Source organism: Chiloscyllium plagiosum, unplaced genomic scaffold (genome assembly GCF_037043375.1).
Source record: "Chiloscyllium plagiosum isolate Xiang-an unplaced genomic scaffold, Cpla_swu_hap1 HiC_scaffold_4, whole genome shotgun sequence".
Lineage (NCBI taxonomy): Eukaryota > Metazoa > Chordata > Chondrichthyes > Orectolobiformes > Hemiscylliidae > Chiloscyllium > Chiloscyllium plagiosum.
This window is the reverse complement of record NW_028270142.1, coordinates 77,110,008-77,136,092: the sequence shown is the minus strand read 5'-3', so window position 1 is coordinate 77,136,092 and position 26,085 is coordinate 77,110,008. Positions and strand designations below refer to the sequence as shown.

The 26,085-nt window shown below is 38.1% G+C and overlaps 1 protein-coding gene across 10 annotated transcripts in view; it reads left to right on the top strand.

Moving 5' to 3' along the window:
- The window catches only part of LOC122549101 (lipoxygenase homology domain-containing protein 1-like), a 326,386-nt gene that overhangs the window by 49,162 nt on the left and 251,139 nt on the right, over positions 1-26,085 (top strand). For 7 of the 10 annotated variants that reach the window (XR_015756989.1, XM_087986387.1, XM_087986386.1 and 4 more), the window contains exon 3: positions 12,934-13,084. Coding sequence is in view for 9 of the 10 variants with exons in the window: in XM_087986387.1 (XP_087842513.1) it covers positions 12,934-13,084 (151 nt within the window). In the remaining variant the exon portion in view is untranslated. Of the gene's footprint in view, positions 1-12,933; positions 13,085-18,070; positions 25,990-26,085 lie in introns of those variants that run through there. The other 3 variants (XM_043688343.2, XM_043688347.2, XM_087986385.1) reach the window with 1 other exon arrangement.

Below are 26,085 nucleotides of genomic sequence, written 5' to 3'. Positions count from 1 at the left end.
CTGTGATTACTGAAATGGCCGATCCAGTATTGACCTTCATTAGAACTGGGTCACAGGTGAACCAGACATTTATTTTTAATCTAATTTAGATGGTGATAAGCAATTAAACTGTTCCAAACCAGACCTTCCAGGGTGTGCACTCCCCAGGATAGAGGCCTATGAGTTCTCTTACTCAATTTAGGTCTACTGGGACTCTTTTGCTGTCTTGAGTCTACATTTTGGCGGGAACTACAGTGGCTTTATACCCTGATCCTGAAGAAAATTTTAACCATTTGTCACGAGCTTGGCTTTGTTTTATGATTTTGCTGTGGGCTGACCTAGTGTCACTCTGTTCGGGATATGTTCTGGGTAAGACTATGCAATTGCCTTCACTCAGGTGGTGTTAATGAAGGTAAAAACAATGACTGCAGATGCTGGAAACCAGATTCTGGATTAGTGGTACTGGAAGAGCACAGCAGTTCAGGCAGCATCCAAGGAGCAGCGAAATCGACGTTTCAGGCAAAAGCCCTTCATCAGGAATAAAGCAGGGCTTTTGCCCAAAACGTCGATTTCACTGCTCCTTGGATGCTGCCTGATCTGGTGTTCATGAAGGTTAGTCACACTTCCGTTTGAATACTCTGCAACTCATATAATCCTATTGCTGCATTTTTCAATGATAACGCCTGTTGTAGTGCTTGTTTGGGCTTCAGCTAAAAGTTTACATCATTAGTCCCACATATTAAATGGTTTGTCAGCTTCTTATTAAGGATTAAACAAAAGTCGCATGCCTCTGCCAGCCATCTTAACCTAGTTAGAAATCCCAATTCATATTCCCCTGAATCTCGAATTGCCAAATAAAACCAATAGTATCTCCAAAGTAGAGGAGGCTTGCGGTCATAACATTCCCTAATTAAACATGTCAACTCTTGAAAGGTTTTGGTATCTGGGTTCCTCTGGGAATGTTAGGCTCCTAATAACCTTTAAAAATTGAGAATTACCTCTTTTCATCTACCTGACTGTCATTTTGCCTGGTGAAAATAACACATTCTTTCCACATACTGGGCCCAGTTTTTGACACAAGCATCAAATGAGTCAAACTTCCTAAATAATGATATGATACCAGAAATGCTTACCCTAACTCAAAGGTGACTGTTTTGCACAAACTTATTCCAGAATGTGCTTTGCTCTTGTGACCATTGAAATAATTCCAAGGAGGCCTGTCTACCATCCTTTATTTACACGTGGAGAGTTCTTGACAGTAATCCAGCTGCCTCTTATCTGTCAGCCAGGATTCCTTGATTTGGACCAGATTAGTAGTCCCATTAGAGAACTCTTATGAGGTTACCTGGCTGACCCCATTACAATCGCTATATTCCCCAGCAGACATTTGAAAAATACTTTTTTTTTAAACCATGTCATCTTGTTAGCTGTGTCCTTATGTTTGCAGGGATTGTTGTTGGCTGTTACAGCAGAATGACAATTCTAGTGAGGCATCACTGAAGCAGGATACTGTAAGGTTTTGTGACCATTGCTGTAATTTCTTGCTCTGTTGAAATACCTGGACATCCTTCACCTGAGCTGGGTTCTTCTTAAAAAAGTTTCAGCTGAAATACACTTGAACAGTGCTTTATCAATCTGATGTATACTAATGGAGCAGAAACCCCAAAACAGATGCTAATGCAGTGGCTGTCTTAATGCACTGACAGTGTGTTGGGTAGCTCATATGTAGTGGCTTTGTGTTTGACTCATTTTGCCTTCCTGATGTCAAAGTTTATTTCCTCTGTCCGATTTTTAAAATTTCCAGCACAGCCCCTACATTTGATACTAGACCAATTCCTAATTTTAATTCTGAAAATTTTTGTCAAGCAACAGTATTAAGGGATATGGGACAAAGGCAGGCATTTGGAGTCAGGTCACACGTCAGTTATGACCTCATTGAATGGCAGAAGAGGCTTGAGGGGCTGAGTGGTTTACTGATATTCCTACGGAGTAATTTTTTAACATGGGAAGAATACATCGGGGGTTTTGAACAGAATGCACAAGTTGTCATGGTGAAAATGATTCACAAAGCAGTCTTAATGGCATAACTTTCTCTATATTAATTTCATTCTATCTTGCATCCAGCAAGAGAAATATCATTAAATAGGCTGCACAATCAGTCGTATTGAAGAAATTTCGCAGACAGCAAACCATAAAGTTATAAACAACATTTATTGCTCACTTTTCTGCAAAACAAATTGCAGACTGTGAAATTAAGTTTGGTGTAGAAGAAATGAGTTTTGATTCAGGAAGCATCTGCCTCACATGGAACTATCCCACTGGGACGGATGTCACTTGAATCAAGCTGAAACCAATGTTCTGTCACGTTTGGTAACTAGTGGAAGTGAGGACTTTAAATAGTGAGCTGAGGAGTTGGGATTGAGAAGATGTGATGAATTGAGTAAGGAAGTCATGACAAGACTGCAAGGGTCACAATAAAGGAAATGATGTTCAGTCTGGCAGGAAGGATAATGTGCCAGTGTGTACAAATACAAAATGGGTTTGGTTAGCACAGACGCCGACTGACACCAACTCCTATACTGCTGAAGTCACCATTGAAGATCCCGCCGCCTTGACTTTTCCCTTGGCCTGAGGTGTGGTGATGCTCAGGCTAAACTTGTTGTCAGTCATCTCCCTCAATGAGAGCTCAGTCCTACAATCCTCTAACACTATGGTGGCAACCTTACAAATATAAGGTAGCACCAGTGGAGATAATGAGAAGTTTCTTTAAAGAAAAATCAAATTAAGGGGACATTACTTTCCTAGATGCATTCAGATAGATGAATTGGCCACCCAAATAGTAATAAATACCAAGGACCTGATTGTAGTTACAAAGTGACAGACTCTGGGAACTGAAAGTGCATAATATTTGGAAAGGACAAAAATTGGGCAAGGTGGTGGGGGGTTGTGGTGGTAGTAGTTGTTAATCGGGTATGAGATTGGTGAATAGAGAGAGAGAGAGAGGGCGGATCTAGAGAATTTATCATGGAAAACAAGGACATGACAGATAAATTTAACAAAGATTTTGTTTTTTGTCTTTTCTGTAGAGGTCTCAGAAATAATTGTGAGTCAAGGGATAAGAAGGTGGGAGGAACTTTAATCAAATATCACCAGGGAAAAGGTACTGAAAAAGGTTGTTAGAACGTAAATCTAACAAGACCCCATGTCCTGAGGGGTGACTTCAAAGCTCCTAAAAGAATAGCTGCTTCAAATAATAGATCTATTGGTTTTAATTTTCACAAATTCACTAGATTTTGGAAAGGTCGTCAGATTGGAAAATAGTGAATCAGATCTCTCTATTTGTGAACTGTGGGAGACAGGATGCCAAATAACTTAACATATGTCAAAAGGAAAGTGATGGAATCTATTATTAAGGGTGTTAAAAAAGGCAGTTAGAAATCCCAAGATAATTGAGCAGAGTCAACATGTTTTTGTGAAAGAAAAACTTTACCTAATTTATTTGAGTTTGTTGTGAATTTATTAGTGTGCTATCTATGGATTTCCCGAAGATATTTGACAAAGTGCTACTCCAAAGTTTAAGTAAACAAGAGCTCATGGCATTGGAAGGAACATTATTAGCATGGATAGAGGTCTTGTTAGCTAACAGGGAATAGAGAGTAGACATAAACATGCCGTTTTGAAAATGACATATTGTGATGTGAAGTGCTCTGCTGTGTGCCCATCTTGTAAAAGAAAGAAGTTCAAAAATACAGGTCTAGGTCACAGGATCAACTATCAAAGTAAAAAATAACCACTAATAGATAGCAATGTTATCTTTGCTAAAACCAAAAGGAACTTAGACACAAATTCAATCACCCTTGTGGCTTGAAATTTTGATCTTCGGAATTTTGTTCCAGGAATATTTTTAACCATAACATCTGTCTTTTAAATATGATCTTGAGATGTGTATTTTTGAAATTCTTAAAAGGTATATTGTAAAGTGGCAGATTAGTAATCCTTTCCTTCTCTTTCATTTGTTAAAGATATGCGTGCTGCAATAAAAAGTTACTTTCTGTTAATGATGAAATCTAGTGTGAATTGACTTTGTCCCAAATAGCAACAGGCAAATTGGCCACCTTAGTGATCAAATTGGGATTATTAGTTTTGTAATGCTTGGAGAACAACAACATCATTATCAGCACACCCTTCACATTTGCACTGTGACAATAAGAAATCAAAACTACGTAATACTTACTTATCCTTTTGCGTTGAATCAGGTTGACATTCAAATGAAAACATTTCAACTCCCCCTCCCACTCTGCCGAGGACATGGAAGTCCTGGGCCTCCTTCACCGCTGCTCCCTCACCACCAGACGCCTGGAGGAAGAATGCCTCATCTTCCGCCTCGGAACACTTCAACCCCAGGGCATCAATGTGGACTTCAACAGTTTCCTCATTTCCCCTTCCCCCACCTCACCCTAGTTCCAAACTTCCAGCTCAGCACTGTCCCCATGACTTGTCCGGACTTGTCCTACCTGCCTATCTCCTTTTCCACCTATCCACTCCACACTCTCCTCCTTGACCTATCACCTTCATCCCCTCCCCCACTCACCCATTGTACTCTATGCTACTTTCTCCCCCCCCCCCCCCCCCCCAGCTTATCTCTCCATGCTTCAGGCTCACTGCCTTTATTCCTGATGAAGGGCTTTTGCCCAAAACGTCGATTTCGAAGCTCCTTGGATGCTGCCTGAACTGCTGTGCTCTTCCAGCACCACTAATCCAGACTTTGGAGGGGAAGATGACTGCCCTTAATATCATAGCAGCATTTTACTGAATGTGGCATCAAGAATCTAGTTTGTGTGTTGAGGAAAGCTCCTCTACTGGTGGGAACCATAGCTAGCAAAAAGGGAGATGGTTTTGATTGTTGAACACCATCTATTGTCACCATAGGACATTACCACAGGAATTCTTCAGTGTAGGCCCAAATATTTTCAGCTGCTTTAGAAATGATCGCTCCTCAATCGTGCAGTCAGAGTTGGAGTTGCTGATGTTTGGCATTGTTTGTGACTCCTCAGATACTGAAGCAATCTGTTTCTATTAGCATAACCTTGGAAATACTCAGGCTCTGAAGTACAAAATTAGTTGTGGGAGTCTTCCTGGGGTCAATAGTCAATTATCTCTTTTTTTTTTTTGTTTCCGCTTCCCACCACCTTCTCACCTGCCAGGCTGTGTTTGTATTTCAACTGTACTTTTTCTGCCATTTTATTGCCATTGATGTAATTTAAAGATTGCCTAAAAAGGGAGAGAATTGGTACATTTAACAATTTTGAGGAAATTGTTGGAACACTGAGCCATTTTGTGAAAATCTGAGATTCTACACGTAAAATGAGGTCACCCTGGCAATGGCCAGTGATTGAATGAAGGTAAACTGTGGATGAATTGGGAGTCAAGGTTGCGGTCTGCTGAATTGCCTCCTCCCTTTTCCTATGTCATAGAGTGACAGATATGTATAGCATACAAACAGAAAAGGGTTGAGATTCTGAAGGGAGATTACAGAGAGTTAGGCAGGAACTTAAAAATGAGGTCCTTGAGGGTAGTAATATCTGGATTACTTCTGGTGCTACGAGCTAGTGAGGGCAGGAATAGGAGGATAGAGCAGATGAATGCATGGCTGAGGAGCTGGTGTATGGGAGAAGGATTCACATTTTTGGATCATTGGAATCTCTTTTGGGGTAGAAGTGACCTGGACAAGAAGGACGGTTTGTTAGAGCTGCTCGGGAGGATTTAAACGAATAAGGTGGGGGGGATGAGACCCAGGGAGAAAGTGAGGAAAGAGATCAATCTGAGACTTGTACAGAAGCGAGTCAAACAGTCTGGGCAGGCAGGGACAAGGTAGAACTAATAAATTAAACTGCATTTATTTCAATGCAAGGAGCCTAACAGGGAACGCAGATGAACTCAGGGCATGGTTAGGAACATGGGACTGGGATATCATAGCAATTATAGAAACATTGCTCAGGGATGGGCAGGACTGACAGCTTAATGTTCCAGGACACAAATGCTACAGGAAGGATAGAAAGGGAGGCAAGCGAGGAAGGGGAGTGGCATTTTTGATAAGGGATAGCATTACAGCTGTGCTGAGGGAGGATATTCCTGCAAATACATCCAGGGAAGTTATTTGGGTGGAACTGAGCAATAAGAAAGGGATGATCACCTTATTGGGATTGTATTATAGACTCCCTAATAGTCAGAAGGAAATTGAGAAACAAGCTTGTAAGGAGATCTCAGCTATCTGTAAGAATAATAAAAATGGTTATGGTTGGGGATTTTAACTTTCCAAACATAGACTGGGACTGCCGTAATGTTCAGGATTTAGATGGTGAGGAATCTGTTAAGTGTGTACAAAAAGGTTTTCTGATTCAGTATGTGGATGTAGCGACTAGAGAAGGTGCAAAACGTGGGAAATAAGGCAGGGCAGGTGACTGTGGTGTCAGTCAGGGAGCACTTTGGGGGCCAGTGGCATGGTGGCTCAGTGGTTAGCACTGCAGCGTCGCAGCGTCACAGCACCAGAGACCTGGGTTCAATTCCCACCTTGGGTGACTGTCTGTGTGGAGTTTGCACGTTCTCCGTGTCTGCGTGGGTTTCCTCCGGGTGGTCCGGTTTCCTCACACAGTCCAAAAGATGTGCAGGTCAGGTGAATTGGCCACGCTAAATTGTCCGTAGTGTTAGGTGTAGGGGAATGGGTCTGGGTGGGTTGCTCTTCGGAGGATTGGTGTGGAATTATTGGGCCAAAGGGCCTGTTTCCACACTGTAAGGACAAACCAGGGAACTATAGGCCAGTGAGCCTGACATCGGTAGAGGGCAAGTTGTTGGAGGGAATCCTGAGGGACAAGGATGTACATGTATTTGGAAAGGCACTGACTGATTAGGGATAGTCAACATGGCTTTTTGCGTAGGAAATCATGTCTCACAAACCTGATTAAGTTTTTTGAAGAAGTAACAAAGAAGATTGATGAGGGCAGAGTGGTAAAAGTTATCTATTTGACTTCAGTAAGGCGTTCGACACGGTTCCCCATGGTAGATTGGTTAGCAAGGTTAGATCTCATGGAATACAAGGAGAACTAGCCATTTGGATACAGAACTGGGTCAAAGGTAGAAGACAGAGGGCTGAGAGTTGTTTTTCAGAATGGAGGCCTGTGACCAGTGGAGTGCCACAAGGATCAGTGCTGGCTTCTCTACTTTTTGTCATTTACATAAATGATTTGGATATGAGCATAAGAGGTATAGTTAGTAAGTTTGCAGATGACACCAAAATTGGAGGTGTAGTGGACAGTGAAGAAGGTTACCTCCGATTACCACAGAATCTTGATCAGATGGGCCAATGGGTTGAGAAGTGGCAGATGGAGTTTAATTCAGATAAATGCGAGGTGCTGCATTTTGGGAAAGCAAATCTTAGCAAAAATTATACACTTAATGGTAAGGTCCTAGGGAGTGTTGCTGAGCAAAGAGACCTTGGAGTGCAGGTTCATAGCTCCTTGAAAGTGGAGTCACAGGTAGATAGAATAGTGAAGAAGGCATTCGGTATGCTTTCCTTTATTGGTCAGAGTATTGTGTACAGGAGTTGGGAGGTCATGTTGTGGCTGTACAGGACATTGGTAAGGCCACTATTGGAATATTATATGGAATTCTAGTCTCCTTCCTATCACAAAGATGTTTTGAAACATGAAAGTTTTCAGAAACGATTTACAAGGATGTTGCCAGGGTTTGGAGGATTTGAGCTGAGGGGAGAGGCTGAACAGGTTGGGGCTGTTTTTCCTGGAGCATCAGAGGCTGAGGGGTGACCTTACAGAGGTTTACAAAATTATGAGGGGCATGGATAGGTTAAATAGACAAAGTCTTTTCTCTGGGGTGGGGGAGTCCAGAAATAGAGGGCATAGGTTTAGGGTGAGAGGGGAAAGATATAAAAAAGACCTAAGGGGCAACCTTTTCGCGCAGAGGGTGGTGCGTGTATGGAATGAGTTGCCAGAGGAAGTGGTGCAGGCTGGTTCAATTGCAACATTTAAGAGGCATTTGAATGGGTATATGAATAAAATTGATTTGCAGGGATATGGGCCAGATGCTGGCAGGTGGGACCAGATTGGGTTGGGATATCTGGTCAGCACGGACGGGTTGGACCGAAGGGTCTGTTTCCATGCTGGACTTCTCTATGACTCCAAGACCCTTTGGTCCAACTTGTCCATGCCAACCAGATATCCTAATCTAATTGAGTTCCATGTCATTTTCATCTTGTTGCTCAGATGCTCATCATAGCTCATAATAAGATAACCTAAATTTAATCTAATCCCATCTATCATCATGGGGCCTATATCCCTCTTAATACTCCCTACTCATATACCCATCTAGATGCCTTTTAAATGTTGCTATTGTATCAGCCTTCACAATTCCTCTGGCAGCTCATTCCATACACGCACCACCCTCTGCGTGAAAGCATTACCCTTTAGGTCCCTTTTAAATCTTTCCCCTCTCACCCTAAACCTGTGCCCTTTAGTTGTCAACTCCCCCAACCCAGGGAAAATATTTTTTATATTCACACTATTCATGCCCCTCATGATTTTATAAACCTCTATAACGTCACCCTTCAGTCTCTGACACTCTAGGGAAAGCAATCCCAGTCTGTCCAGCCTCTCCCTATAGCTCTCATCCTCCAACCCTGGCAATATCTTTGTAAATCTTTTTTGAATTCTTTCAAGTTTCGCAACATCCTTGCTGCAGCAGGGAGACCAGAATTTCTCACAATATTCCAAAAGCAGTCTAACCAGTGTCCTGTACAGCTGCAACATGACTTCCCAACTCCTATACTCAATGCTTTGACCAGTAAAGGAAAGCATAAATGGATAAGTTCTGCCCTGAGTTGCCTTTCCAAAATACATCACCTCAAATTTATCTAAATTAAACTCCATTTGCCACATCTTGGCCTATTGGCCCATCTGATCAAGATCCCGTAGTACTCTGAGGTAACCTCTTTCGCTGTCTGCTGCACCACCAAATTGGTGTCATCTGCAAACTTACCAAATATACCATCTCCAGTCTTTGTTAACATCTAAATCATTTATATAAATGAAAAGCAGTGGACACAGCACCTATCCTTGTGGCACACCAATGGTCATTGGGCCTCCAGTCTGAAAAGCCACTCTCCACCCTCCTCTGTCTTGTACCTTTGAGCCAGTTTTATATCCAATTAGGTAGTTCTTTCTGTATTCCATGTGATCTAACCTCGCTAAACAGTTGACGATGAGGAACTTGTCGAATGCTTTACAGAAGTTCATATAGATCATGTCCACCACTCTGTCCTCATCAATCCTCATTGTTATTTCTTCAAAAATCTCAGTCAAGTTAGACATGTACAAAGCCATGTTGACTATTCCTAATCAGTCTTTGCCTTTCCAAATACATGTAAATCATGCCCCTCAAGATTCCCTCCAACAACTTACCCCCCGCCAATGTCAGGCTGACCAACCTATAGTCCCTGACTTTTCCTTTCCACCTTAAATAGTGTCACCATGTTAGCCAATCTCCCGTCTTCCTGCATCTCACCTGTGACTATCGGTGATACAAATATCTCAGCAAGGAGCCCAGCAATCGCTTTCCTAGCTTCCCCCAGAGTTCTAGGGTACACCTGATCAGGTCCTGGGGATTTAACCACATTTATGCATTTTAAGACATTCAGCACCTCCACTTCTGTAATATGAACTTTTTACAAGAAGTCACCATCTATTTCCCCACATTCTGTATCTTCCATGCCCTTCTCTGCAGTAAATACTGACGCAAAATACTCATTTAGTATCTCCCCCATCTTCAAACAAAGGTTGCCTTTCTGATCTTGGAGTGGTCCTATTCTCTCCCTAGTTAGCATTTGTCTTTAGTGTATTTATAAAATCCTTTTGTATTCTCCTTAACGCTGTTTGCTAAAGCTATCTCCTATCCCCTTTTTGCCATCCTGATTTCCCTCTCAGTATTATCCTACTGCTTTTATACTCTTCTAAGGATTCACTCGATCTCTCCTGAATATACCTGACATATGCTTCCTTTTTCTTAATCAAATCTCAATTTCTGTAGTCATGCAGCATTCCCTATAACTACCAGCCTTTCATTTCACCCTAATAGGAATATACTGCCTCTGGACTCATGTTATCTCATTTTTGAAAGCTTCCCATTTTCAAACTGTCCTTTACCTACAAGCATCCATCCCCAATCAACTTTTGAAAGTTCTTGCCTAATACTGTCAAAATTGGCCTTCCTCCAATTTAGAACTTTTGAATTTTAGATCCTGTCTATTCTTTTCCATCACTATTTTAAAACTAATAGAGTTATGGCCACTGGCCCCAAAATGCTCCCCATTTGTACCTCAGTCGCTTGCTCTGCCTTATTTCCCAAGAGTAGGTCAAGTTTTGCACCTTCTCTAGTAGGTACATCCACAGACTGAATCAGAAAATTTTCTTGTGCACACTTAACAAATTCTTCTCCATCTAAACTCTTAACACTATGGCAGTGCCAGTCTATGTTTGGAAAGTTAAAATCCCCTACCGTAACCACCCTATTATTCTTACAGATAGCTGAGATTTCCTCAATTTGTTTCTCAATTTCCCTCTGACTATTATAATACAATCCCAATTAGGTGATCATCCCTTTCCTATTTCACAGTTCCACCTAAATAATATCCCTGGATGTATTTGCAGGAATATACTTCTAAATACAGCCGTAATCTTATCCCTAATCAAAGACGCTACTCCCTCTCCTTGCTTGACCCCTTTTCTATCCTTCCGATAGCATTTGTATCCGGGAGCAGTAAGCTGCCAGTCCTGTCCATCCCTGAGTCATATCTCTGTAATTACTGTGATATTCCAGACCCATGTTCCTAACCATGCCTTGAGTTCATTTGCCTTCCCTGTTAGGCTTCTTACATTGAAATAAATGCAGTTTAATTTATCAGTCCTTCCTCGTTCTTTGCTTTGTTCCTGCCTGCTCTGACTTTGACTTGCACCCTCTCCCAACTGTACCGGTCTCAAATTGATCTCTTTCCTCACTATTTTCCTGGGTGCCCTCCCCCACCTTACTAGTTTAAATTCTCCCAAACAGCACTAGCAACTTTCCCTCCCCAGTATATTAGTCTCATCCAATTTGGGAGTTCCATCATATTGATTTATTTGAAATAGCTACATAAAAGATGCGCGATATTCCAGGACATGATAAATTTGCACTTGTTCTGGTAATTGCTGGAAATTTCTAGAAGCCAGCAACTTGCTCATTTTATGTTCAATAACTGAGAATTTTAAGTATAGTAACTACCCTTTTCTAAATATTTAAACAAAACATATGTTTTTGAAATACAAGAAGTTAGGATGTCATTTGTCATGCCTTCTGGGCATGAGAATTAGCTAGAGTGCTCAACTCCATAATGATACTGTTGACTGACAACTCTGTTCTTGAAAATTTCCAATGGCTGTTCAATAAATGTGAATGGTAATGGTCACTAACTGGTGTCTGCCATGACTCTGTCCAAAATGTACACGCTTATTGCAGGCATCACTTTGAATCTGTATGGTCATCTGTAGCATATACAAAATCGGTCCATAATTTTTGTATTCTAAGACACAAGTTATTGAGATATGGTGGTGAACCTCTTTAAAGGGTAATTGTGCTGCAATTATAATTGTTCACTGTGTGCAGTTTTGATCAGAATTCTTTGCAAAGGGCATAGATGTGATAGAAACAGCAAGGTTTCACTTAAATACTTCTTATAGAATTGTTGTAACATATCAACATAGGCTGGTTGAGCCCATTTTAAGTGTGTTAGGACATTTCATATTCTTGATAAATCTGCAAGCCTCACCTGTTATTCTCTATGCATATAAGTGTGTTGAATATGTATGTTTCAGTAAGATATCACACTGTAGAGTTGGAACTTTTTAATGTTCTGATTATGCTTCTGTAATCTCCTGAATGATTTCCTTGTGAAAAATATTGGCAATGTGGCACTGACTGTTTTCAATCTGTACATAGTAATTCAACTTCAATCTCCTCCAACACCTTTTCTTGACTTTCATGTTCTCTTGATTCCACATCTACCTGTCATGCAATGGACCTTACACAACCTTTTAACAATTTATTTTCCCATTCTTATCTAGTCACGTCTAGTGTACCTTACATTACAAAACAAATGCATTCAGAACTTGGCAAAATGTGAATATGAGGACTTAGGTTATGGTTCAGTCATGATATCATTTGTGTAATACTCCGAAAGGTAATTGGACTTAAAATTTGGACTTGGATTCTTTTTATGTTAGGGCATTATTTCAGTTATTCACACTTCTCAAAACACTCACTCCACTGATTACTAGTTTTCTTTATTTGTCTAACTAATTCATACAATTAATAAAATTATCCATCACCGGGTTTAGTCATCCATTTGGCCTCAGGCATTCCCTGAGACAATATTGGAGGGTAACAATTTGGACGTTGGAACTAGGCTAAATGGTCTGCTACTTATGCATTTATATGCTTCCAGTGTTGGCATTCTTTCATAAATTGTTTCATTTCTGTCTCAACTTGTTGCCTCCTTCTTCAATGGTTTCTATAAACCTAGTTTTTTTTTTTTGTCCAGGCTTTTTAGTACATTATAATGGTCTCTGCTCTTCCTTCTGCTCCATGTCTATTCTTTTGCCTAAAATGCAACCCAAAAAGCAGAATGTGCATGAATAGTATATGTGTAGTAAATTTCTTATTGTTCTTATAATGCACTATTGTAATTCTGAAATAAACAGAATTCTTATATAATTCACACTCTGTGTTATTTCATATTTGATAAACAAAGTCCTCATCAGATTCACTATCTGATGTTAGATTTGTGCATTGGTGCAATTGTGCAGTTTTTTTCCTCATTTTATTTAAATTACAAATTCATTCTGATTGTTTCAGATTGATTCTCTTTACCCTGTGAAATTTAAACTTGAAGCTGTTGTTGCTGTTGGCCGTGAGGGTTATAAGCTGAGAAAATATGTTGATTCAAAATTTCCACAAATATCAAATCGTGATCAGCTCAAGAATTTCAAAAAAGCAGGAAAATACCGTAAGTTTTTTAAAAATCTTTGTATACTTGTGTTATAGATACATATTATTCTTTTTTCAGTCTTATTGAGCTGATAACTTTTACAATCAAGTGATAGAGTTCTTTGTAAATTTCATCATTTCAGCTTGTATAACAGGGAATTTATTTTTACTTGTGATTTGACAAAGTGGAGAAATTCACCATCTAGCGAAGCATAAGAGCAAACAATAGTCCAGTTACTTATCACGGTTTATAACTTGCAATTTATATTTCAGTGATTGACTACCTTGTCAATTTTATTTTTTATTTAAAGATTCAATAATTTGAGGTGTTTTAGTTGAAAACTTTATACATTTCCTATGCTATTCTGTAAGTGAATTGATTGCTAAGGGATTTTACTGGATACTAATGGTTAAAATAAAAAAACTTGTATATTAGAAGTTTGGAAATTTTCTTTCAAAGCACATGTCTGTGAAACAATCCAGTCGATAAATCTGTTATTTCATATGTAGCAAAATCAGGCAGGTTCTTATAAGAGCCCACTATCCATTTGTTTTTTTTTTATTTATTGTGCCCAAAAGGTACAATCTGTGAAGTTGAATAATTTTGCCTTTTATAGAACTTTTGGTTCTCAAACAACTTTAGCAATTATTATGATTATTTTTAACATCCGTTACTTGTTTCATGAGTATTTAGGAGCAGGGGTTGGCCACTTAGGCCCTTCAGTCTTTCTTACTATACAATATTATTTATTGTGGTAGAACGTACATATAGTGTGATTATGGTATGACTTTCCTTCTTCAAAAGTGCGATTCTTCATTAAAAGAAATTATGCAATTGATTTAAGGGATTGATTTTATAAATTTGTTTTGATGCTGGGGAACTACCTGCTAATAACACATTAGAAAATCACCAGTAGCACGCCAAATATATACCACCAATGGTCAAGCTTTCTCATGTCCTGCCCTAATTTTGATAATTCTCTTTAGAGTGTTACTCGAATATAGTTGCTATTTTGGTGTGTTGATCTGTTATGGAATGTTGCCATTTAGTGTTTGTAATAAGCATGTATTACCTTTTTTGATAATGTGAGCACTGTGTGATCCAATGAGTAATGATAAGTCCATTTAAAGTGGAAAAGAGAAACTGGAAATAAATACAATGGGATGAAAATTAATTGTGTTAGCTGACTATGGATATATTATAGTATGATGTAGGAGATGATGCCATAAAGCCTTTGTAAACTGTGGAAGATATGGAGCTAACACAACAGATCAAAGAATTCACTATTCATAGGTGCATAAAACAAAATTCCACACATGCCCAGGCTTTGAGAAAGATGCCAGTCCGAGGACCCAAAAGCAGAAATTAGTTGATGAAAAATCAGTGCTTCAGAAATGAAATAGACTCTGACAGTTTTTTGTAAAAAAAAATTGTGTATCCGAACATTGGAAATACTGTCTCAAAGCACATGTCTGTAAAACAATCCAGTCGATGTACCTCTGTTATTTTAAATGTAAATCAACATAAGGAAGTTTTCAATATAAGTCTACTCTCCAGTCTGTCTCATTTTGTTTTGAATATTTGTTGTATCTCGTCAATGTCAAACTTCTTTCCGAACCCCCCTCCCCTTCTGATCTCCATTTGTTGTGCACCTTAATCCCCTCTCTTCCCCTTCTTCACACAGTCTCCTCATGTCTTTTCTATCCCGCATACAGGCAGTCCTCTTGCCTATCCTTTTCTAAATCTTTGTCTTGATTGGATCTTCTCCATTCCTCCTTCCCTTTCATTCTTTCCATGTTCTACTTTTTAACTACCTCTGCCCTTTTACCAAATCTCAATTCAGCTGTGTGCTTATCTTCTCTCCATGCTCTCTTTTCTGTCATGTTGCCTGCCCTTAGTACTCTTACCTTTCACTCTTCTGCCTCTACCTATCTTCCTTTTCTCTGCTGTCCTCCTCCTCATTTTTCCTAACCTGTCTTACCTAATGTATCCCAGAATGTTGTGGGAAGTAAGGGAGGAAACTGCGAGACTCGTTGCAGAAATATTTGCATCATCTATATCTGTAGGTGAGGTGTCTGATGACTGGGGTGTGGCTAATGTATCTTTGTTTAAGAAAGGCTGTAAGGAGAAACTGGGGAGCTATCGACCTGTGAGTCTGACTTCGGTCATGGTTGAATTGTTGGAGGTGATTATGAAAGATAGGATTTATGGATGGTTAGAGGCAAAATTGATTAGGGATAGTCAGCATGGTTTTTGTGCAAGGAAAATAATGTTTCACAAACGATTTAATTTTTTGAGGATGTTACCGAAAAGACTTAAGACACTCTACACTCACTACACACATACACTTTCTCACACTCTCAACCCCCAACCCAGACAGACAGACACACACACACACACAGACAAAGACCCACATGCACACATGCATTTTGTGGGGTGAATTTGTACTTGCAGGGTTACATTGTACTTTACTCAAACACTGCATGAATTCATGTAAAACTCTGTTATCTCACTTTTTAGATTAGAATCGATCTAAACATCATGGCATAGACAGAGAACACAGGGGGCTAACACCTTCAACATATTGTCTAGCTATCACCCATTGTTAATAGCTAACCTGAGAATGCAACTTTTTTTAAAAAAAAGGTTTTGTGATTTACACATGAAAGGAGTGAAACTATCATGGTATTCAAACAGATGAAAGACTTAACAATCAATTTTTCAATGTATAATTCACTATAAATTTTTGCTATAAATTCTGTGTGTTAGGATTGAGCCCTCCATTATCATCTGATGAAGGAGCGGCGCTCTGAAAGCTAGTATGCTTCCAATTAAACCTGTTGGACTATAACCTGGTGTTATGTGATTTTTAACTTTGTACACCCCAGTCCAACACCGGCATCTCCAAATCATAATGTAAACAATGTCTAGCATACAGCCCTTATCTGCTTTCTTGATCATGTTCTCAAAAACTCTAATTCGTGAGACATGATTTTCCATGCAAAAAGCCATGCTATCTCAAATGCGTCCTAGCCTCTCCAAATGCCTCTAGATCTTGTCTCTCAGACAACATGGTTTTTATTTAATGGTACAACATCAACCACACTCCAGTCTTTGGCACTTCACCTGCGCTGTTAATGATACAAATATCTGCATTAGGAATTTCATCCCTACCCTCTCACAAGATCCTGGGTTACACTTTATTAGATCCCAGGAATTTATTTACCTTAATGCATTGCAAGAGTTCCAGCACCACTCTTCTATAATGTGGATTCTCTTCAAGACATCACTATTTATTTCCTCGAGTTCCCTAACATCCATGCCTTTTTCAACAGTAAATGCTGGTAAAAAATATTCATTTTAGGGTCTTACCCATCTCTTGTGGCTCCGCACACAGACAACCTTGTTGATCTTTGAGGCCCCATTGTCTCCCTGGTTACGTTTCTTTTCCTTCATGTACTTGCAGAAACCCTCTGGATTCTCCTTTGCCTTGGTCAAAGCCATCTCCTGCCCTATGTCAGCTTTCCTAATTTCTCTGAAGTGTACTCTAACACCCTCTATACTCATCAAGGAATTCACTTGGTTGCAGCTACCATTACATGGCAAATGTCTCCTTTTTCTTCACCAGGACCTCAATAATTCCAGTCATCCAGGGTTCACACACTCCTGCCACTCTTCCACTTTACTCTAACAGGGACACGCTGGCTCTGTATGGGTTCTATGATTCTCTGGTTCCTCCCTCAATGGAAACAGCTGCCCTGACCTTTGTTCACCTTCTCCTGAGGGTGTCACTGCTTCTGGTTGGATGCAATCCCAAGAATGGTCAACACTCTTGATGGCACTACTAGGATTGAAAAACTGCCAGTATATCTTGAAAATAGGATTTCATCTCTTTTTAAATGGATGGTGTTCCCAGTAATTGGCTGCTCTATTGTCAAAGAATCTGGTTGGGCTCCATGATATGGAAGATCTGATAGCTCTGCCTCTGACTTTCTACACCAACAAAATTGTGCCCCGTCATCTATCTCCAAATTGTCCTTTCCCACCAGTTCTGTGTCATCACTATTTTCACTTACTTGTGTGGTGCCTTTCCTTAACTTGCCTCACCACATTACCCTCTCATCTCCTTCCTGTCTTCAGCTCCTCCCTGTACTCTCCCTTCTTTTAACTCACTGTGCAAAATTTTGCTGGATTTCCCATACCCACTAGAAAAGAGAAAGCAATGGTGAATTTGGCTCTTCTCTGGCAGGCTACCTGTCAGACTTTGTGTACGGTAGGATGTTAATTATCTTGGGGTGAGACTTGATATTTGGAAAACTCTGACAGTGGTCATTAATTTTGGATGAAGGGTTAGTGACCCTCCTGACTCTTACCCCACCACAATTAAAATTGTAGAATGCTGGGAGTGAGCAGGTAGGGGTCAGTAAAGATAATTAAGGCTTTGTCCTCAATTTTTTGTCCCCACCACCTGCCAATACTTGTCTGAATTCCTACCCTTCCACATTTTGTTAGCTCTCCCCTTTCCTCTTGTTTCACCCTGGTCTCCAATTGACATTTACCAGAAAAATTCCCTGTAACTTAATGTGAGTTAGTTTAGCAGTGTAATATGATAATAAATGATAAAATCATAATGTCACTGTGGTGTAAGTTACAATATTGTCATGCTGGAGTCATTAATTGAAAAATGGAAAAAGTGAAAAAAAAAGCATATTTCTAGAAACGTTCTTTCAGTAGAAAGTTATAAAGGGTAAAGGAGTGGTAATTAATACTGTATCTTTTTTCAGTTTCTATTTTTTCTGAAAATTGAATTAAGTCTGGTACTTTGTCTTTGCCAATACTTTTTGTTCATCTAAATAATGTATTTGTGTACTTAATTTTATTTTCAAAATTTCTTTGCTAACCTTTCTTTTTTTATATATTTTCTTACTTTCTCTTGTTCTGCATCTTTGCCTTTGGGACTGAGGATCCTCTTCATCATTTTTGGCTCCCCTTCTTTGTGTACAGATAAGATAAAGTCAGGGAGAAGACAATGGAAGATTAACTCAGTATCTCCTTCTAGCACAAATTCTGAGCTTTATTCCACGTCTTCTGGTAACTTATATATGAATGACAATAAAAACTTTTTAGTGAACAGCTTCTCTTTACCTGAAAATGAAACATGCTGTGACAACAGTTGCATTTATACAAGAGAGGATCGGTTTGTGATACCATCAGAAGATGATATTGAGAAGCTCATCTACATGAATGAAGATGGCAGCATGACAGTAGAAATGAGAGTGCACCTCCAAATAAAGGAAAGCGAGACAGTACAATGGACTACTACAATTAATCGTTCTGATGTATGTAAAGAGACAAATGATACTTGCAATTCACAACAAGAATCTGATGTTGAATCAACAAATTTGATTAGTGTACATTGTCATCGTAATCCTAAATCGATGCATTTTGAAAAAATGGACCATGAGCAAGAACTTGATGATCTCTGTATACCACAAAAAGGCACGATACATACAGAACAAGATAATGCTGAACATTATGATATCTCGCAAAGTAATTCTTTGTACACAAAAGAAAATCTACCTAAATTGGAGATGGAATTGGAACCATTGTACTGTTACAAGAGAAATCCTGATCCTGGAAAAATAATGCAGAACGAGAGAACTCTGAAAAGTATGACTGTAAGTCCTGATACAAAAACTACTGTAAATATTATTACACTTCCAAGCCTGGAGGAGTCAGGACTTGGAGAGAGTATAATTGAGCACTGTTGTGAGCGTTTTCCAATGTCCAAATCAATAGAATCTTGGAAAAGAAATAATTATGTTATTTCTGATGATTTACAAGCATGGGAAGAGAATAATGTAAATGCTCAAGCAGAAGAAAAAAACACCTTTGATAAAAGCACATATTTTGTTTTGAAAAACTCTACTTCAATGTCTTCAAGACCCTACTATGAAGATCAATTAACTGTAATGAAAACTAATCCCAACACTGAGCATATGAATACAACAAATGTATTCCCACATTACTTGGAAGAAATTGGATGTGGTAACTTTGTAAAATTAAATTTGAGACCCAATTCAGCAGATCCAATCTACTCCATTTCAAAACAAGTAAAAAAAGATTTAAGGAGACCAATGAGTGCTTTATTCACATATTCTAGATCTTCTTCATCAATTCATAATGAAACAAGTGGCTTGTCATCTAGACTGGTATGTTCAGATACATTCACAGGAAGAAAACAGAAAACTGATGTAAACACAAGCTGTTCATGCAGTTCTGAGATTTGTGAAGCCAGAATGTGTTGCTTTTTGGAAGATTCAAAGTATTCACAGAGTTCTGCAATCAGAAATCAGGAATGCATTAAATCTGCTGAGGTAGAACTGCCAGTTAATACAGATTTAAATGATTCTTTATCTACCAATGAAGAGGAAAGAGCTTTTTGCAGAACTGACAAGACAAACCCTGTTATCAATGACACAGTGACTATGTGTTGCCGAATATATGAGCAGAAGACCAGAAACCATACAAGCGAGAATGCAAAGTTGCACCTAGAATACAGCAGTTATTCACAAGAAGCTCAAGTACTAGACGAGCTTGCGAAACCTGACATCTTGAGTGATCATCAAGAATTATTAGTCATTGATGCTGACAGGCATCAGACCAGTGATCTTAATCCTGTTGAAATGTCTAATGAAAGCAAAGTGACATTTCATATTGAAATCGGCAGTGATAGTTATGTATCTCGCAAGTCAACAAGATTGATACAACCTGAAGAAATCAATTCTAATGTGTTGTCAATAATTTGCCCACCAGACAAAGGGCATAGTAGTACAGAATTACTGGACAATAAATTACAAAGAATGGGATACCAAGACATTAGCACCATCAACAACAATAACAGCTCTGTGATATCCTCCCCTGAAGTAAATGCTTTCCAAGATGATTTTTCTTCAATAAGAGCCTGCGAAAAAGAATTCTATCAGTTTCATGAAGAAGGTGTTCAGTGTAGCGTAGTTACAACTGGTGAAAATTCTAATTTGCCAAGAAGGTCCTCGCTAAAAACCAGTCTTGACTCTGATTCTCCTCCAGGTGGAAATAAAAAACAAATCAGCAATATCAACAGTAGTTCAACAGAAAACAACATCCAAAAGAGTTGTTCTAATACTAGCAGAAAGAAATGGAAAAATCAGGCAAAGGAAAAGAGAAAAACATTTCAAGTTGAAAATTTTAAATGTGATGTTGAAACCTCCGTGCAAAGTTTTCCTACTTTGCAACAAAAAGGGCAGAAACCACATGATATTTCTCAACATCAAAATCTTGTACAAAATGGGGAAGGAAGAATGTCACCCACTTCAAATATGGTGTGCTATGACTTAAATCTTAGGCCTACTCCACTAACGCAATTTGAAGAGGAGCAGCCAATTGATAATTTGACTAGTGATTTCAGAGAAGCATTTGAATTGCCTGATAGTGATTATGATTTTATTAATCAAATCAAAAAATTTAAATCTGAAACAAAGGAACCAGATGAGCACAAATTAATACAACTATCAGCCAAAGTTGTAAATGAGGCACATGAAATGCCAGATGACTGCATCAATGATCATTCATCACAATGTCGAGTAACTGCTTCAAAAGGAAGGATTAGATTTGCAGCCAATTCAAATGAGAATCCATGCAGTACCATTATGAAAATGACTGATAACAAACTTAATATAATTGACTTTGCAAAAGATAAAAATGACATTGCAATTCAAACTGATGTTGGACTAGTTTCTGAAATAGCTGAAGAAAAAGGCTCTATTGGTGAACTTGACCTAAGTGAAGTGTTATGCAAGCTGCAATCAATGGTTGATATGATCAAAGCTATCTCTCAACAGAGCTACAAAACTCGTTCAGCTAAGACTAATGAAATACCTGATATTTCAGAACATCTTGCTGCTACACTGAGTACATCATCAAAGGTTCTCCTTGCTTGGTTTGCAATTATGAATTTGAATGTTAATATTCCAGTTTCACCAGACAGCGAGAAGCTGGTGATGAATAACTGCAATTATTTAGAGGTAATAAGATTTTTGCAGTCTGTAAAACGTATTATCAAGTTTCAAGAAACTGCTGATTTAAAGAGAACCATTTCAAATCTACACAAATGTGACTCTCAGTTCATCAAAGTTCAGAAAAACAAACATGAAGAATTTGGCTACGATTTTGAAAATAACACCAACACAAAATGCCATTTTTGGTCTGCAACTTCAGGTGCTGAACAAACTGCTTCATTTGGTGGTCTGCAACAAATCAATGTTGTTGAAAGTGTAAAATGTTTGCATACACAAAACATAATTGCACAGCTAGGCCATGCTGAAGAAGTAGAGGCAAAGGAAGGTGTTAATAATAATGCTAACATTCTTTCAAGTAAAGGCAGAACTAAAGAATCTGATAAAATGCAAGAAACTGGTGACAAGGTATCTGAACTATTCAGTACTAGAGGCCATCTAATTTCTTCTGACATTTTAAAAGATCAGATAATAATTGATTCCTTGTTTCAAAATGAAGGCATATTCAAAGACGAAAAAGGTATAAACAAGGAATGGATTGAGAGAGAAATTGCTAAGAGAACTAATCCTACAGAAGGCTGTGATCCGACAGAGGAGATTGGAAGTTTACAACATACTGAAGAAATAAGACGAGAAGGTATTGCTGAAGATAAAGAATTCTTCCATGACAACAACATTAATAACAATGAACATAAGCATTCAGAAAATCAGAGAGATAATGAAACTAATTATCACTTAACATGTAATAATGGTATTAAAAATACCAATGAATTGTTAACAGCTTCAGATGCACCGTATATTCAAAATAAGATCTCTTTTCAAAGTTTAATGCATAAGTCACTTCTGACAAATGATGAATGTCGATTGAAGCAAAGAGATGATTTTTGTCAGAGGGACCATATGAGCAATAGTTATAGTTGTGAAATACCTGCTTACAGACTGTCAACATCTGCTGTGGTTTCTAACATTGGTTTCGAGAATGGAAGTAAAACTGACAACAATCAATTGATACAAACAAAAGTAATCTGTGATAACACTTTCATTGAAAGTGAAATTGATAATCAGGAATTATTGCCATTTACATTCCCCACCAGACCATTAAATCATGTTGAAAAGCACTTAGAAAGACAGCAGACATCTGACTTGTCTGAAGAGAATCCAGAAAGTGCTAATGATATTCCAAGTGATTACAATTCCCAAGCATCAAATGAAATGACTACAGAGGGAGAGGAAGACATGTTTTTGAAAACCAAACATTTCTCTACTACTTTTGTTAGGCAAGCTACTGAGAGAATGTACAGTAAATCACATGTATCAAAGTGCATTTCACATGATCAGTCGTCCAATCTCTGTGCAGAAACAGAAACCATTTTCCATTCTGGAAAGATCAATGACATCAGGGATGGTCTGTATATTGAAAAGGGGAGATGGTTGCTAAAAGAAAACCATTTAATAAGGAAGTCTCCACCTTTAAACATGGGAATGTATGGAAATCTAAGTTCTACAACATTTGATAACACAAGTGTTGATTCTGCACATCCACAAGTTAGTACTATGCATTCAGGTTTTGTGCTTACTGAATTATCATCAACAGAGATTGAGGAGAGGACCACATCAAGACCTATGTGCAGATATTTTAACATGCTTCATGGGAGTGATTCAGAACCATTCCCAGAATTAAACTGTCAAAAAAATAAGTATAGAAATATGTCTGGTGGTTCCCATATTGCCAAAAGGAATGAAAACATCAAACAATCACCTGAAGTGTGCATTGGGACTACACAGATGTATGGAGAAATTAGTGACAATGATTCATCTTTTTCATCCGTGGCGTTTCGAATGTTTGACAACAAAGTTGGTCCCCTGGCCCAGCCATTATGTCAAGAAAAGGTGATCGAGCAGCCATCTAAAGAAACTGCCAGAGCTCTTCAAAATCCCGATTCTCTGGATAAAGTCCATTTTTTATGTGGTCAGCACTGCCCAATTCTTACGGCTGTCATTGATTTAACCAGTGAGGAGAGCCGAAGATTTGTATATCAAAAAAAATCAGATGTGGAGAATCTATGGATACATTTTGAAGATGAAAATGATATTTTTAACATTAAGAAATCTAATGGTTTAACCCCCGGAAGTGAAAAATTCTCCATATTTAACAAAAATTTAACTGATATTATCAGTGAAATATCTATGTTTAAAACTCAAAGTATTGAGAATGACATTAAAAAAATTAAGTTAAGACTCGATACAAAGTATTTGAGTGCTAACCTTAAAAGGTTGAAAGTTCCTTTGCACACTGAAGAGACAGAGTTGAAGAATAATGACAAGGCATTACATATTCAGGCTAAGAAATTATATATACGAAGAATAGTACAATGGTGGTTCTTAAAAAAAGTATTAGAAGACAATTTGAAAGACAAAGTAAGGAACATTAGCTTGTCAGACCAAGCACAGTAAGTGCAAATTCAGCAGATAAATTGACTGATCCCTGCAATTCTTGATACATGAAGTAGTATATGATGATGTTACTCTTCCTTTTATGGAAGATGAGGTTATTGGCCAAACTATGCACTCACTTATTGTCATTCCAAACAAGGCTGTAGTGAATACTGAAAAAGAACTATATTGTGAAAAACCCAAGACAATGCTTAAAAAAATACAATGAATAAAAAATGTGCAGTCAGCAAGGTGATGGGATGTATTCAGAAGTGTTACAATTATTCCATTCTTATGAATGAAAGTCAGTTGAGACAAAGAATTCAGCTATCATAACATTATTAAATTTATGCCCAAAAAATGTCTTTGGACACAAAATTAGATGGAAAAACAAATGTTTCAGACAGGAGATATATTAACAATGAGCAAACTTTTTTAGCAAACTGGAAAAGTTGTTAAATTTGAAGCTTTGTGCAATTTATTTTCTTTTGCTTTAAAGCAAGTACTATGCATTAATTACAAAATTGGCTTTCAACTTGTACCTCACAAATTAAGTTTGTAGTGAAAATATAACAACATTAATTTTGTGCTTTTCAGGTGTTCAACTTTGCATGTTTATCAATGTAAATATTTCTGTGAACATTAGAGAAATAGTTTAAATTGTTTGCAGCCTCCAAATTTTATATACCTTCTTTGTTCTAGAGCTTCAGCAAACAAAATTCACACTTGTTTAATGTTGGAGAAATGACAATTTGACAAGCAATTTAATTTTTCAAACTATTCATGGAATTTTTCTGGACATTTATACAAAGCGTTCAGTGATATCAGATATGATCAATTTCCCTCCTATCTAATGAGTTGTTGCTTTTCAGTTTAGACTTGAACATAGACCAACATTATGCAAATGAGATGAATAGTAACAAATAGTAAGATATTGAGACAGTCATGAGATGTAATTTAAACTCTCATTTTTACCAAAGAGTGCTTATATAATCATGTTGAAGATATTTAAATAGTAAGTAGCAAGCTAACTTACATACTTATCATCAACCTGAGCTACAAATCTTCTCAAAAATCACCAACATTTAAACATTACTATAACTGCACTATGTTTTCTCCTGTCTGACTTTTTGATTCATATATTAAACAATGATCTCCTGACAATGCACGGGAGAATGATCTTTAATCTGAATATGTATTCTGTTTAGATTAAGTATCCACTTGGTGGGTACTTTCTTGGATGTAACTGTCCAACAAGCTTTCTGGCCATCTTATCCAGTGTTATTCTGGAATGCAAGCTTTCCTAGTCCTAATGTAGTTAACATTTTGTCTATATCCAATGGTGGAGTGGTTTGCGAAATAAAATATTGATGCTGGTTGTAACCAGCTTCATTCCTGAAGAAGGGCTTATGCCCGAAATGTCGATTCTCCTGCTCCTTGGATGCTGCCTGACCTGCTGTGCTTTTCCAGCAACACATTTTTCAGCGCTGGTTGTAACTACACTGGCTGATGATAAAGTTATATCATCGATCACTTCTGGATAGAAAAAACTGACAAGAGTATGGGGATTGCACATATCCAATCAATACTTTTTTACAATAAGCTAATAAAATGTTTACTCCAAAACAAAAATGAGGAGCTGATTTTTGAGCAGGAAGTAGGATTCCTGTCATAGAGTCAGAGATCTCCACTATAGCTAAAAGCCCTCTAACCACTCATACCCATACTGATCAAAAACAACCACCTGACTATCCTAATCACATTTTTCAGTACTTGGCTGATAGCCTCGTATGCTTTGGCATTGCCAGTGTGAACGTAAATTTTTTAAAAAAGTTATGAGGGTCTCTTACAGGCACTGTCCTTTGCATAAAAGTCAGAAGCACATCCAACCTCACTTTCTTGATTCAATCTGCAGCCCTTTAACAGCCATTCAGCAACATGGGGCAGTCATTCTGCTCCCAACTGGGATGTATAGTCATCAGTGGTGGAGTGATAAAAATTGTGTGTAGAAAACAAAATTAGAAGAATATAGTGATCTCAAAGGGTTTGAGGACTGAATGCACTTGGAGAAATCCAGAAGGATGAGAACAAAAGGGATTGAAGACAAAGTTGCAAAATTCTTTTTAAAATTGAAGTATTTACCTGACCAACTGAGGTCAGAGAGTTTTGGGGGTGAATGGATGAAGAAATTAAGTATTTATCACAACTCTAAAAATAAAATGACTTTTCAAAATTTCTTTAAACTTTTATTCAAAGACAGTTGTATTCCCCTGTTAATGATTGTACACCATTGAATTTACAATGAAATAAAAATTTGTTTTTATGGAATGATCTTTTTCATTTGTATTCAAATGTAATTGGTCTGATTATGTGAAATAATTTGTAAGCAGAGTTTTATTAATGACTGCTTCAATTAAATTGTTTAATGGTTGTGTGAAACTATGATGTGTTGATTGAAATAATTGATACTGTAGATATGAGAGTCTGTGCAAATTTAGTTATAAGAATTTACCTTCTGAATATAAAGCA